General features: G+C 34.7%; 1 protein-coding gene across 1 annotated transcript; it reads left to right on the forward strand.

The window, feature by feature from the left end:
- Positions 1 to 2,657: 2,657 nt before the first annotated feature.
- LOC132302558 (protein DETOXIFICATION 14-like) lies at positions 2,658 to 10,017 on the forward strand. The gene is made up of 7 exons (XM_059799456.1): positions 2,658 to 4,797; positions 6,106 to 6,650; positions 6,766 to 6,852; positions 6,947 to 7,003; positions 7,262 to 7,500; positions 7,611 to 7,816; positions 8,743 to 10,017. Exons 1-7 carry the CDS (start codon positions 4,531 to 4,533, stop codon positions 8,803 to 8,805), a joined length of 1,464 nt encoding a protein of 487 aa, XP_059655439.1. The 5' UTR covers positions 2,658 to 4,530; the 3' UTR covers positions 8,806 to 10,017.
- Positions 10,018 to 12,298: the final 2,281 nt, after the last annotated feature.

Below are 12,298 nucleotides of genomic sequence, written 5' to 3' on the forward strand. Positions count from 1 at the left end.
CTGATCTAACACACCCCCCATGCGCCGTCATGCTCTCCCACGAGCCTGTGCAAGGTGGCAGCGCGTGGCATGCGCCTGATGACGCTGGCTTTGGCAGGATCGTGGTCCTTACACGTCTGATGGTTGGCTGTGCATGGAGTGCACGGTTATTGCGGCGCACCAGATCTCTTTACCCATCAGCACTGATCCAATGGTCTTGGATCTGGGGCGCACGGTACGCTGGTGTACCGCACTGCACCGAATCCCTCTTTTTCCCTCCGGCAGCATCATCGCCGTAGGAATCTCACCGGAAATTGTAGAAAAATTAAAAAAAGCCCCAAAAATTCTAGAAAAATTCTAAAAAATCCAGGAACCTTATTTAATACACTTAGACTTTCATCAAGCTTCATAGTACCCATTGATGAAGATTACATGGCTTTAAAATTAATTATACATATGAAATACAATGAAAAATAAATAAATTACATCGTTGAACTTTCAAATGGATAAATCAAAGCCTTAATTACACTCATCCAAAGATAAAATTACATTTAACCTATAAGCTTCATCCATGGCCCAAAAATACATCATCATCATCCATTCACAAATGTACATACATCGTTATCATATATCAATATATATCAACAAACATTAAAATATACATTTGCATATATAAATTGGATCCATGAATGATCATTTTCATAAAAAAAAAACATGATCTCTACTCATGAATCAAACCAAGCTCTGATACCATTGTTGGGAGAATTCGAGTCTTAAAACTTTTTGAGGGATTTTTATACATGTATCTTGATTTATCATATAGAGACCAATTTTATGCAAAAAATAAGACAATGAATCATTCAATTATTAGATTGAAAACTTACATTAAATGTTTGAGTAAATCTTAAATCTTTCCTCTAAAGTGAATGTTCTCACTTATTGTAGACCCTTAGCTGGATCCTTTCTCTTATGATCTCCTTCTTCTTGGTAATGATCTTCCTTTTATGAATCACCCATAAACCTTGACAAATGACCTTGGAGGCAAGACTTGTGGGAGCCTCCTTTAGATGAGAAAGTAAATCCTAAAAATCTAGAGAGAGAAAATATATTTTTCTGTCTTACAAAGGCGTAACCTAAAATATACATGGACCTATGTATATATAGGCAAAATAAAAATAAATATTGAAGACAATATATTTTTCTCAATCTCTCAAATTCACGTGATATCTCAAATCTAATGGCCTCCAATATCAAGTTGGGCTATGGGTGAAAATCCCTTGAATTTACTATTTTATTGGTTATTATGAATTAGTAATTAGACTGGTCCATTATATCATGGACCAAACTCAATTAATTCATAAATTAATTTCTACTCCACTAAAAAAATTAATTGCACTTTAATTAAATAGTAAATAACCTCTAAGTCAATGTTGTATTTTTACCCCTCTATGCATAATTATTTATCAGATTATAAAGCTATCAATCCGACAATATAATTAATATATTTATTTTGGTAACTTTGATTAATTCCGGCTTGATCACAATAAAAATTTGTTTAACAAAAATAATAATTTAGTAAATTAATATACATAAATTTTTTTGTCTAAAATATATGAAGGCCTTCGAATTTACTTTGTGATCAACCATAATCAATACAAAATAAATACAAATAGTAATGATGCAAATATTGAGAATATAATCCTCTAATTATTAATTACATAACTGCTCAAAGTATCGGTCTTTGGATCCCGAAATATCCGCCGAACAAATCAAAGTAATTATTAATTAATAAAAGAGTCTATACTTCTCTCATGCTTGAAGGTCAATTGCCATGACAGTGACAGAGAGCAATTGTATACGACGGCTCTTGCAATATATATCAACTTATCATGAATTCGGTTTAAGTTTTAGTTAATTAAATATCCAACCATAATTACCGATTTTGAATCATTTATGATTATTATTTATAATCTTGTATTAATTGTCATCACATATATATATAAATATATCTTGTAATCTATTGGATATAATTAATTCCATAATGAATAAAAAAATAATACATTATATTCACTAATTGTATAAATATAATGTATTAATAATAATATTTAGATAAGGGACAATGACTTTTATGATCCAAGCAAGAATGGTTATGCACACAAATCCCACCATTGCCAACCTAATACGTGTCCTCTTTATTTAATTATATTTTTATTTGTATTTGTATTTTTATAATGAGCTATCAGACAAAAACAAAGACTTCAAATTTTGAAACTTTAAATCGATAATAATAAAAGAATAGTGCTATTGCAAGTGCGTGCTCGCTAAAGCACTCACGCACTCTACATGTTTAGCCTGGATGTGTTATTCTTGAGATTCGGGAGCACTAAGGAAACTGATCCGTTAACCCTTTACCCAATTTTGTCTTTTTGCTTAACCCTCAACCCACTTTATCTTTCTCTCTCTTATTAGTTTAATTTTTTATTAATTCTTTCTGTGTCATTTGGCTCAGCAGTTCTTAGATTTACTCCCTCTCTCTTATCTCTGAGGCCTGTTTGGAAAAGTGTTCTCAACTGTTTTGTAATGTTTGCAGACCGCTAAGCTCATTTTGAGTCCATAACATATTTGACCTGCCTTATTTTGTTCCCAACAATAACAAAATATTTTCAAAACAAATCCGATTGTTCCAAAAGTTGGATTAATAATTTGGTGTTTTATGATTTTTTTACTGTAGCATAAATAATAATATTTCTTTTTTTTAGGGCAAATCATTTCAGCCACCCAATCGCCTCCGTCTCTATTCTCGTTCTCAACTCTGGAAGTTGCTCCCTCTCTCTCTCTCTGCAATCTCTCTCTCTGCAACTGCAAACACAAAATCTACAAGAATCAGAAGTTCAAAACCCGCCTCCATCTCTATTCTCGTTCTCAACTCTGAACTTGCCCTCTCTCTCTCTCTCTCTCTCTCTGCAACTGCAAACTACAAAATCTACAAGAATCAGAAGTTCAAAACCCATATATTTCAATTTATGCAAGAATCAAAAGTTCAAAGCCTATTACCTATATCAAAATCCCCATATCGGCATATCATTTCAGATTGTTCAAAAAATCAAAACCCATATCTTTCAGTTTCCATCGGCGGCTGTTCCAGTTATGGTTCGCCGTTCGCAAGCTTCAGCCGCTGTCTCTCAACTCTCAAGCTTGCCCCCTCTCTCTCTCTCTGCAACTGCTGTGTGTATGGGTTTTGTTTTAATTTTTTTTTGTAAATCAACTAATCAAGCTCTGTAATCGTATTTGGTGAAATTTTTTATTTGTGTATATTTTGCAAACTAAATCCTATTTGGTGAAATCAAGCCCTGAAATTTCAGATTGTTCAAAAAATCCTATCAGATCGTTGGAAAAACACTACAAAACACAACACTTCGCAAACGGGCCCTAACCTCACTGCAACTCATTTTCATTATTCTCCTTCTCCTTCCTCCCCGAGCGGCCCAACGCCTTTTTTCTCTGTCTAACCTTTTTCCATCTTTCATCTCTTATATATATATATATATATATATATATATATATATACACACACGTGTGTGTCTTCTTTTGCTGCTCAGAGGAAAAAAAAAACAGATTCAAACCAAATTGATTGAAGAAAAAAAAATCTACTACTACTTTAAAATTGTTAGATCGGGGAAAATAATCCATGCAATGGTGGTGTTGGATTTGTTGCTGTGGCTTTTTTTATTTTGATTTTTGATTTTTTTTTTTTTTGTGGGTTTTGATTGTGGTTGTTGTCGGGGTGGAGATTGTGGCGGTGGTTTGGGGTGACCGGCTGAGGATGGTGGTGGTTGGTCGCTGTTCATAGACAGGAGAAAGGGAGGCCAAAATTATTATCAGAAATACAGAGGATTTTTTTCACCCAAAGATAGGTGACTGAAGCAAAACAAAGAGAGAAAGAGAAAGGAGATTGGAAGTGGGTTTTGAACCCAGAAGTGCCATCCTTCAGCTTGTGCCTGACGGATTAATTCTCTCAAAATTTTCAGCTTTTAATCCACGTGCTTAAGCAAAGAAGAGACAGAGAGCTAGGAAGTGACTAGATGGTAAAAAATAGAAGGATTAAATTGGGTTAAGGGTTAACAAAGAGAAAGTTGGGTTAAGGGTTAACGGAGAAAGAACGTTGTGAGAAGAGAGAAAAACTTCTGTTTCGTTAGTGCTCCGAGTCTCAAAAATAATCCATCGTGCGGCTAAAAATAGGGAGCGCGTGAGTACCAGAGGAGAGAGAAAGACACAGACTTTATTGTTCATAGTCCATAAAGTCTGTGTCTTTTTTTTTTTTTTTTTAGGTAAAATAAAGTCTGTGTCCTTCTCTCGTAATATAGTCCATAAAGTCTGTGTCTTTCTTTCTCCTATATGAACAATAAAATAGTCCAAAAAGTCTGCGTCTTTCTCTCTCCTCCGAATCCAATATCAAAAGGGTCCATCCATCGAGGCAGCTCAAAAGAATTTGCTCTGTAGTCTGTAGAGAGAGCGAGAGAGAGAGAGAGAGAGAGAGAGAGACGGGATAGCATGAGCATGGAAGAGAGTTTGCTATTGAAAGATAAGGAGGAGGAAGAGAAGAGAGAGGTGGGTGGACTAAGTACTCTAACATGGAGAGTGTTTGGTCAGGAGGTGAAGAAGTTGGGTTACATAGCAGGACCCATGGTGGCTGTCACTCTATCACAGTACTTGTTGCAAATTATATCGGTGATGATGGTCGGTCACCTAGGTGAACTTTCTCTCTCTAGCACCGCCATCGCCATCTCTCTCTCTAATGTCACTGGCTTCAGTCTTCTTGTAAGTCTCTCCATATCTATATTTCTTGCTTCTTTTTTATTTTATTTTATTTTATTTTTATTTATTTATTTATTTTTTAACTTCTTATTTATAATCATAGTACACATAAATTTGTTGCAATTGAAGTGTTAATTTTCAAATTATTATTTATTATTTATTTTTATTTTTTATGTTACAGGGGATACTGTCTGTGTGTGGAGTATCTTTACTTGTAGTTTTGGTATCAAATTGTCTTTAGGGGGACTTACTCCAATAATGGTCTTGAATTGAAATAGATTGGTGACACTTAATTTTAGTAACCAAAAGCATATTACTTAATCAATTTATGTCCACTTAATTTGCTTCCGCCACTAATCTATCTGCTTTATGTCTGTTAATCAATTCATTTCTATTAAACGCACTTAATTTCCACCTACCATGCATTAAAATATTATCTGCTTTAGCCAAATACACTCAATAATTACAAGTACATCTCCGAACTTTTTAGGGTTAGCCACGTCTATCTTTTGTTGTGGTTTGCGGTAATTATTGTTATTTGCTTCCATTGTGCACCCAATACGGACTAAAAGTTAAGTATTAGAGGAGAGATGACTTATAATAAAAAGGACTGTAAAATGACAATTCATATGATCCACCCCATTCATATGATGAGATTAAGGCAATGATGATAAGGGTGATCAACGGACTAGAGATTTGGTTTGGGTAGCTTTTCTTTGCGATTGCTGTGATAGTTGTAGCTTAAAAACATGCACCGCTACATGATTTTGAGTAAGCCTTTGTCATTAGGTTGAAATAACTTGCATCATAATGAAGAAGGCGAGTAGGGAAGGTGTGGTCCAAAGCCAAAATGTGTAAGCAAATAGACACAGTAGTGTACTGTGTGTACATGTTTATGAATCTGTATTTCTCTGCTATTAGTAATTCTGACAAATTGTTGCGCGAGTAGATACAGTAGGGTCCATGATGTGTATGAATTCTCAATTGTATGCATGTGCTGTCTTAATTCAACTTTATTTATACAATTACCTCTCCGTCGGTCTACATACAACCAGGATTTCTCAAGGTATTCATGACATGAATGATGATTGTTACTCATTCAATTCACTCGAACATATTACTTGCTCAACTATCGAAATGATGAACAAACTTCTGTATCCATAATGGTATAAAATAAATGAAATGTAAGAGGAGAAGAGAGATATTATATTGGATTTGCAAGAAATAGTGGTAATTTAATATGGTTCGGAATTTATTTTATTTTTATTTTTATTTTTCCACAACTAACTAGATTTTGTACTTTCCAAACAGTTAGGAATGGCTAGTGGGTTGGAAACTTTGTGCGGGCAAGCTTATGGTGCTCTGCAATACCAAAAACTCGGTACTCAAACTTACACTGCCATTTTCTCTCTCGTCATCGTTTGTATCCCTCTCTCTGTCATATGGATATATATGGGAAAAATACTAAGTTTCATAGGCCAAGACCCTCTGATTTCCCACGAAGCCGGTAAATTCACAATGTGCCTTGTTCCTGCCCTTTTCGCTTATGCAACTCTTCAACCACTTGTTCGGTATTTTCAAACGCAGAGTTTGGTACTTCCTATGCTGTTAACCTCATGTGTCATTCTTTTTTTTCATATACCTCTTTGTTGGGTGCTAGTATTCAAGTCCGGGTTAGAAAACCTTGGAGCAGCACTAGCAATTAGTATTTCGTATTGGTTAAACGTAATCGTCCTTGGTTTATACATGAGGTTCTCGTCTGCCTGTGAAAAAACCCTTGCCCCATTTTCAATGGAGGTGTTCCAAGGAATTGGAGAATTCTTTCGCTTTGCTGTTCCCTCTGCTGTCATGGTTTGGTAATTTCTCTTCGGTTTTTTCTATTTTTTTCTGCCACGCCCTTAGAAGAATTTCAATATATATATACTAAAATGATACTAGTATTCATTAATGCGTTTTTCTTGATTGTTGTAGTCTTGAGTGGTGGTCATTTGAGCTGCTTATCTTGCTCTCTGGGCTCTTGCCTCATCCCCAACTCGAAGCTTCAGTATTGTCTGTATGGTATGTCTGTGTCGGCTTATTTGATTCTGAACAATCTGGATATCCTTGAAATACAAGATGGTGATTCTAATTTCTTCTGGTTTTTTGTGAACAGTCTTTCAACCATATCTACACTCTATACAATACCATATGGACTTGGTGCTGCTGTTAGGTTAGCTTGAAACCTAATGTATGAATCTTTGTGCATATGTTATATACTAGTTAGGACGGTTCATCTACTCATTGGTGTGGTAAAAATTTATTCACGAATTAAATCCTCATGATTGGATATACAAACATAAATTGCTTTTTTTAACTATCCAATGAAATCTAACGATCAATGAAATCTAACGATTAATATTTGAAGTGTGCCTACATCACGTTATGTGTGTAGTACGAGTTCTGGTGTTGTGACTTTCTTTCTTTTCAGCACTAGAGTTTCAAATGAGTTAGGAGCTGGGCACCCACAAGGGGCTCGTGTGGCTGTCTTTGCTGTGATGTTCCTTACAGTCGCGGAGACAACCATAGTAAGTGCAACGCTTTTTGCCAGCAGGCGTGTTTTCGGATACACTTTCAGCAATGAGAAGGAGGTCGTGGATTACGTCACAACCATGGCACCTTTGGTTTGTCTGTCTGTAATAATGGATAGCCTGCAAGGGGTCCTTTCAGGTTATATATTTTCCTTGCTACGTTTAATCTCTATTCAAGGAAAACAAAAAAAAAAAAAAAAAAAACACCTTTTTTGATGCATAATGCTACATTTTGTTTATTCAAATCAGGTGTTGCTAGGGGATGTGGATTGCAGCATTTAGGAGCTTATGTAAACCTCGGGGCCTTCTATCTTTTTGGAATTCCTATTGCTGCCATATTGGGTTTCTGGTTAGAGCTAAGAGGAAGAGGCCTCTGGATTGGGATACAAGCTGGTTCTATTCTACAAACAATTCTGCTGGCTGTAGTAACAAGTTGTACAAATTGGGAAAAACAGGTGCACTCTACATCTTACTTTATATTTATTTTTATTTTATTTTTTATCGTGGCAAGTAACACATGGTTCCACTTGCTTCTTTGTACTTCATTTGGTTGGAAGGATGAAAAAATTGAAAGGAGGGATGGATGAGGAATTCCTTAGGGAAGGTGTCTCCCCCATTTTTTGTTTGGTTGAAATAGAAAGAATAGTTGGAGTTAATACTTTTTTATATTTGGTTGGAAGTAAGGGAAAAAGAGTTTTTATATATTTTATACTAATATACCTTCACTGTATAAAATAATAAAAGGTAGAAATTCATTTAAATTTTTTTGAAAAGGTTAAAATTGAAAATTGTAGAAGTGTACGTAGTTATTCAGTTTCTCTCTCCTCCCTTTCCCCCCAAAATTGGCTCCCTCCTTGCTTCATCCCTATCTTCCCTTCCCTTCAACCAAAAACGAAAAGATTCATCCATCTATCTTCTCATCCATCCCTCCTCAATCATTCCCTCTAACCAAACATAGCATAATAAGAAATTAAACACAAAACACAAGAAGGAGATCAAACACATGCACAACAAAAACACACAAATTTATTTGGTTCACCCAAAATTCAGGGTTACGTCCAAGGATTGTAGGAATAACACTGTGATAATCAAAACAATAACAGATAAAGAGAGTTCGGAATGAATAAATATCCTTGTACTTGGGTAACTTAACAAGTGCAAAAATTACCAAAATAGCCCCCCCACAATCTGAGGGCCTTGATGTACAGTATCTATCAGACTCCACCCCATCAAACTCCCAACGCTCACCACTAAGCCACAACCTTTGGTCCACTGTACTTATCTCAAAGCCCTATTTGCAACTATCGAGTTCGGCTAGGTTATTAATTTGTTGGTCCATGTTACCTAATAGTGTTTTTTGTGGTGGAATTTTGTTTTGCAGGCAACAAAGGCAAGGGAGAGAATGTTTGAGGGAATATCTTCATCAGATAATTGTTCAATTTGAATGAGCAAAGATTTTCAATAACTAGTTTTGCAATGGTACAAGACAGTTACTACTAATCAAAGATTTGAGATTGTAGATCATCCATCTTGTTTCTTAGCATCAAAACTTCTTAAGCATTGCATTATATATATGTGAGATATATTTTGTAATTGGCTAATTTCGATGTCAAAACGAGTCCGATCGAGTTATAATTTTTGATGTAAAAATATCGAAGATTGAAAATCGGATGCGGATTTGAAGAAGGTTAAGTGTTCATGATAAATTATACTCCGAGATGATGAGAACAATGCTATAAGATGTTTTGAGAGGCAGTGAGAACATTTAGGAAGGGTTTTGAAAGGTTTTGAACAAGATTTTACATTCTGTCCATCTTGAACTGGTTCAAGATTTATCGAACAGGTTCAACTTGAACTGGTTCAAAATTTATCGAATAGGTTCAACTTCAGTAGAGTGGCGATTTTAGAGTCTGTCCATCTTGAACCGGTTCAAGATTAATCGAACAGGTTCAAGACGTCCTGGTACTATTCTAACTTCAGTTTCCTTTTTCTAAAAGTTTCCTTTTTTATCCCAACTTCCTTTTAAGTCCTATGCACGAAATTTATCATATTTTCTAAGGGATTAGGGCTTTCAAAACTCTATATAAACCATGTTATATACATTGGTTTATTTACGACTTGAGGGAAAATCAATTCTATATTTTGATAAAGCCTTTTAGAGAGAGAAAATTCAGAAAATCAAATCTGATTATTTTGAATTTATTTATGAGAGCATACACATATATTCATGAGTGATTTAGTGGTGTTGTTTTCTATCTTATCGGAATCGGAGTTATACTGAAGATTCAGATATTCCAGATGAGAAGCAGGATTTAATTCTTCTACAATTGAATTCAGACGATCGAAGAACAGAAGTAAATGCAGTCACACTTTGGAAGGATTAGAGCATTTGTGGAGTGCTATCTGATCTACCTGCTACTCTTCTACAAATATCAAGTGTAAGCCTGAGATCAAGTTGCTGTTAGACGGGGAGTCGCAAAGGCAGAGAATCGTCAGCGGTTGGTGTGGTGTAGAACAATAGGGTGTGAGCCAGAGTCAAAGTTCGGTATACTTTGTTTTAAACATAGTGGATTAGTTTACTTTAGACTGCATAATCCACGAGGTTTTTCCCATAACAGTTGACGTATTTTATCAATTGGGGTTTACTCGCTAAAAATCCTTGTGCAATCTCTCTAAACTTAACTTACTTTACTTTTCAGTATTTATATTTATGATTGTGGATGTTTAATTGATCATGCAATTTAATTTATCATAAACTAAGCAAGTTGACCTAATAATTAGATCTAGGTCATTAAAGGAGTTAATCACAATTAAAATCAACTGTTTCCACACCCCGCGTAACTCTTGTTTTCACATTTTGGTATCAGAGCGGGATACTCGATATACAGAGTAGATCATATTTGTTGATTGATTGTTGATTTTTTCATCATGTCTGAAAATTCCTCTGTTGTTGAAGTGTTGCCTTTATCTCCTATTTTTTATTCTGTCACAAGCATGCAAAGTGAATGGTCAAAATTTAAAAAGGATTTTGAAAATTTGTTAGAAAAATTGAATCTTGCTGAACTTGATAGAGATATTTATAAGTTAGAAGTTTCTGTTTCTAATAAGAATTTGAAAGAAATTGGCTTTAAGAATTTGAATCTTCTTTATAAGATTGATTTTCTAGAAAAGGAACTTAAGAAGGTAAATTTGTTTAATAAATTACTAGAACTTAAAATTGATAATTTGAGTAGTAAATTTGTTAAATCAAAACAGTCGTTTCAAAAAATTGATATTAACATTTGCAAAATAGATAAGTTGAAAGGTGTGGTTGAGAATATTAGTCATAACAAAGAATTTGTTTCAATTTCAAAGGATTTGTATTTTCAGAAATCTAAAGATATTTTTGTGAAAGTTGAAACCAAGCCTTGTGTTATTTCTAATTCTCTTAAACTTATTTCAACATGTCATTTTTGTAGTGAAAAAGGGCATATCAAGTTTAAGTGTCAGAAAAGGAAAATTGAACTAGGAAAGAAATTGAAAAATTTTGAGAGTTCAAATTTGAGAAAGAAGAGGATTAGGACTGTTGAGCCTTGTGACACTTTGCCTAGAATAATAGGGAAATCATTGCATAATGAATCTAAAATTGTTTGGGTAAAGAAAGAGAATTTTAAATGTCTTGCCATGCACATAGCACTTAGAGCACTTAGTCCATGTGGTTGGTACATTGATAGTGATTCCTCTAGGCATATGACAGGGGATAGAACATTATTTACCACGTTTAAGGAATGCTCAGTTGGTACTGTTACTTTTGGTGATGGTAAGGCTTCTACTGTAAGTGGTAAGGTAAGATCAAATTTTTACGAATTGGGGAGTTAAAAAATGTTCTATATGTTAAAGGTTTAGCTGCTAATCTGTTGAGTATTAGTCAAATATGTGATGAGGAGTTTCAAGTCAATTTTACTCAACAAGGGTGTTTTGTAACTAATGAAAAAGGTGAATGCATCTTGAAATGAACTAGAACTTCTGATAATTGTTATGTTGTGTTTTCAGATCCTTTACTTATGTGTTTTTCTACAGTTACTGATGAGGCTGTTTTATGGCATAAAAGACTTGGACATGTGAATTATAATGATTTAGTGAATTTGTCTAACAATAATCTTGTTCGAGGTTTGCCTATATTGAAAACGCCTAAGAATGAAATATATGGTCCATGTTAGTTAGGAAAACAAACTAGAGTGTCACATAAGAGACTTATTCATAAAGTCACTTCTCGACCTTTAGAGTTGATTCATATGGATTTGATGGGTCGCATAACACCTGATAGCATTGGAGGAAAAAGATATTTGCTTGTTACGGTTGATGATTTTTCTAGGTTTACTTTTGTTGCATATTTGAGAGAAAAATTTGACACTTTTGTGAATTTCAGGTCTATTTGCCAACTTATTCAAAATGAGAAAGGATATCGAATTAATCGGATTAGAAGCGACAATAGAAGTGAATTCGAACCTAATGAGTTTATTGAATATTGTGATAAGAATGGCATTAAGCATGAATTTTCAACACCTAAAACACCACAACAGAATGGTGTAGTGGAAAGGAAAAATAGGACAATTGCAAGTATGGCTCGTACTATGCTTCAGGAGAATAAGATTGTTAGTCACTTTTGGGCTGAATCGGTACGTACTGTTTGTCATATCCTAAATAGAGTTTATCTTAGGCCTGGAACTAACAAGACTTCATATGAATTGTGGTATGATAGAAAGCCCACTGTTAAATAAGAGGTTGAAGAAGATAAGGATGAGGAATTAAAGGTTACCACTGATGAACCTATAGGAGTTCCTGCATCGTCTCTAGATATTCCCACATCTAGCAATTCTAGAGTTAGATTGAGTCATCCAATTGATAATGTGATAGGTCCTTGGAATAAGCATGGTACTAGGAGTACAGTCCGTGAT

The sequence above is a fragment of the Cornus florida genome, unplaced genomic scaffold (assembly GCF_030987335.1).
Source record: "Cornus florida cultivar Cherokee Brave unplaced genomic scaffold, ASM3098733v1 CherokeeBrave_3.0.0_Hap2_Chr04, whole genome shotgun sequence".
Lineage (NCBI taxonomy): Eukaryota > Viridiplantae > Streptophyta > Magnoliopsida > Cornales > Cornaceae > Cornus > Cornus florida.

Excerpts from the sequence above, each read along its gene's own strand:
- LOC132302558 (XM_059799456.1), top strand. The coding sequence starts at position 4,531 with ATGAGCATGGAAGAGAGTTTGCTATTGAAAGATAAGGAGGAGGAAGAG. Across the intron at positions 7,004-7,261 it reads GGACTTGGTGCTGCTGTTAG|CACTAGAGTTTCAAATGAGT; the intron begins GTTAGCTTGAAA and ends CTTTCTTTTCAG. Across the intron at positions 7,817-8,742 it reads GTACAAATTGGGAAAAACAG|GCAACAAAGGCAAGGGAGAG; the intron begins GTGCACTCTACA and ends TTTGTTTTGCAG.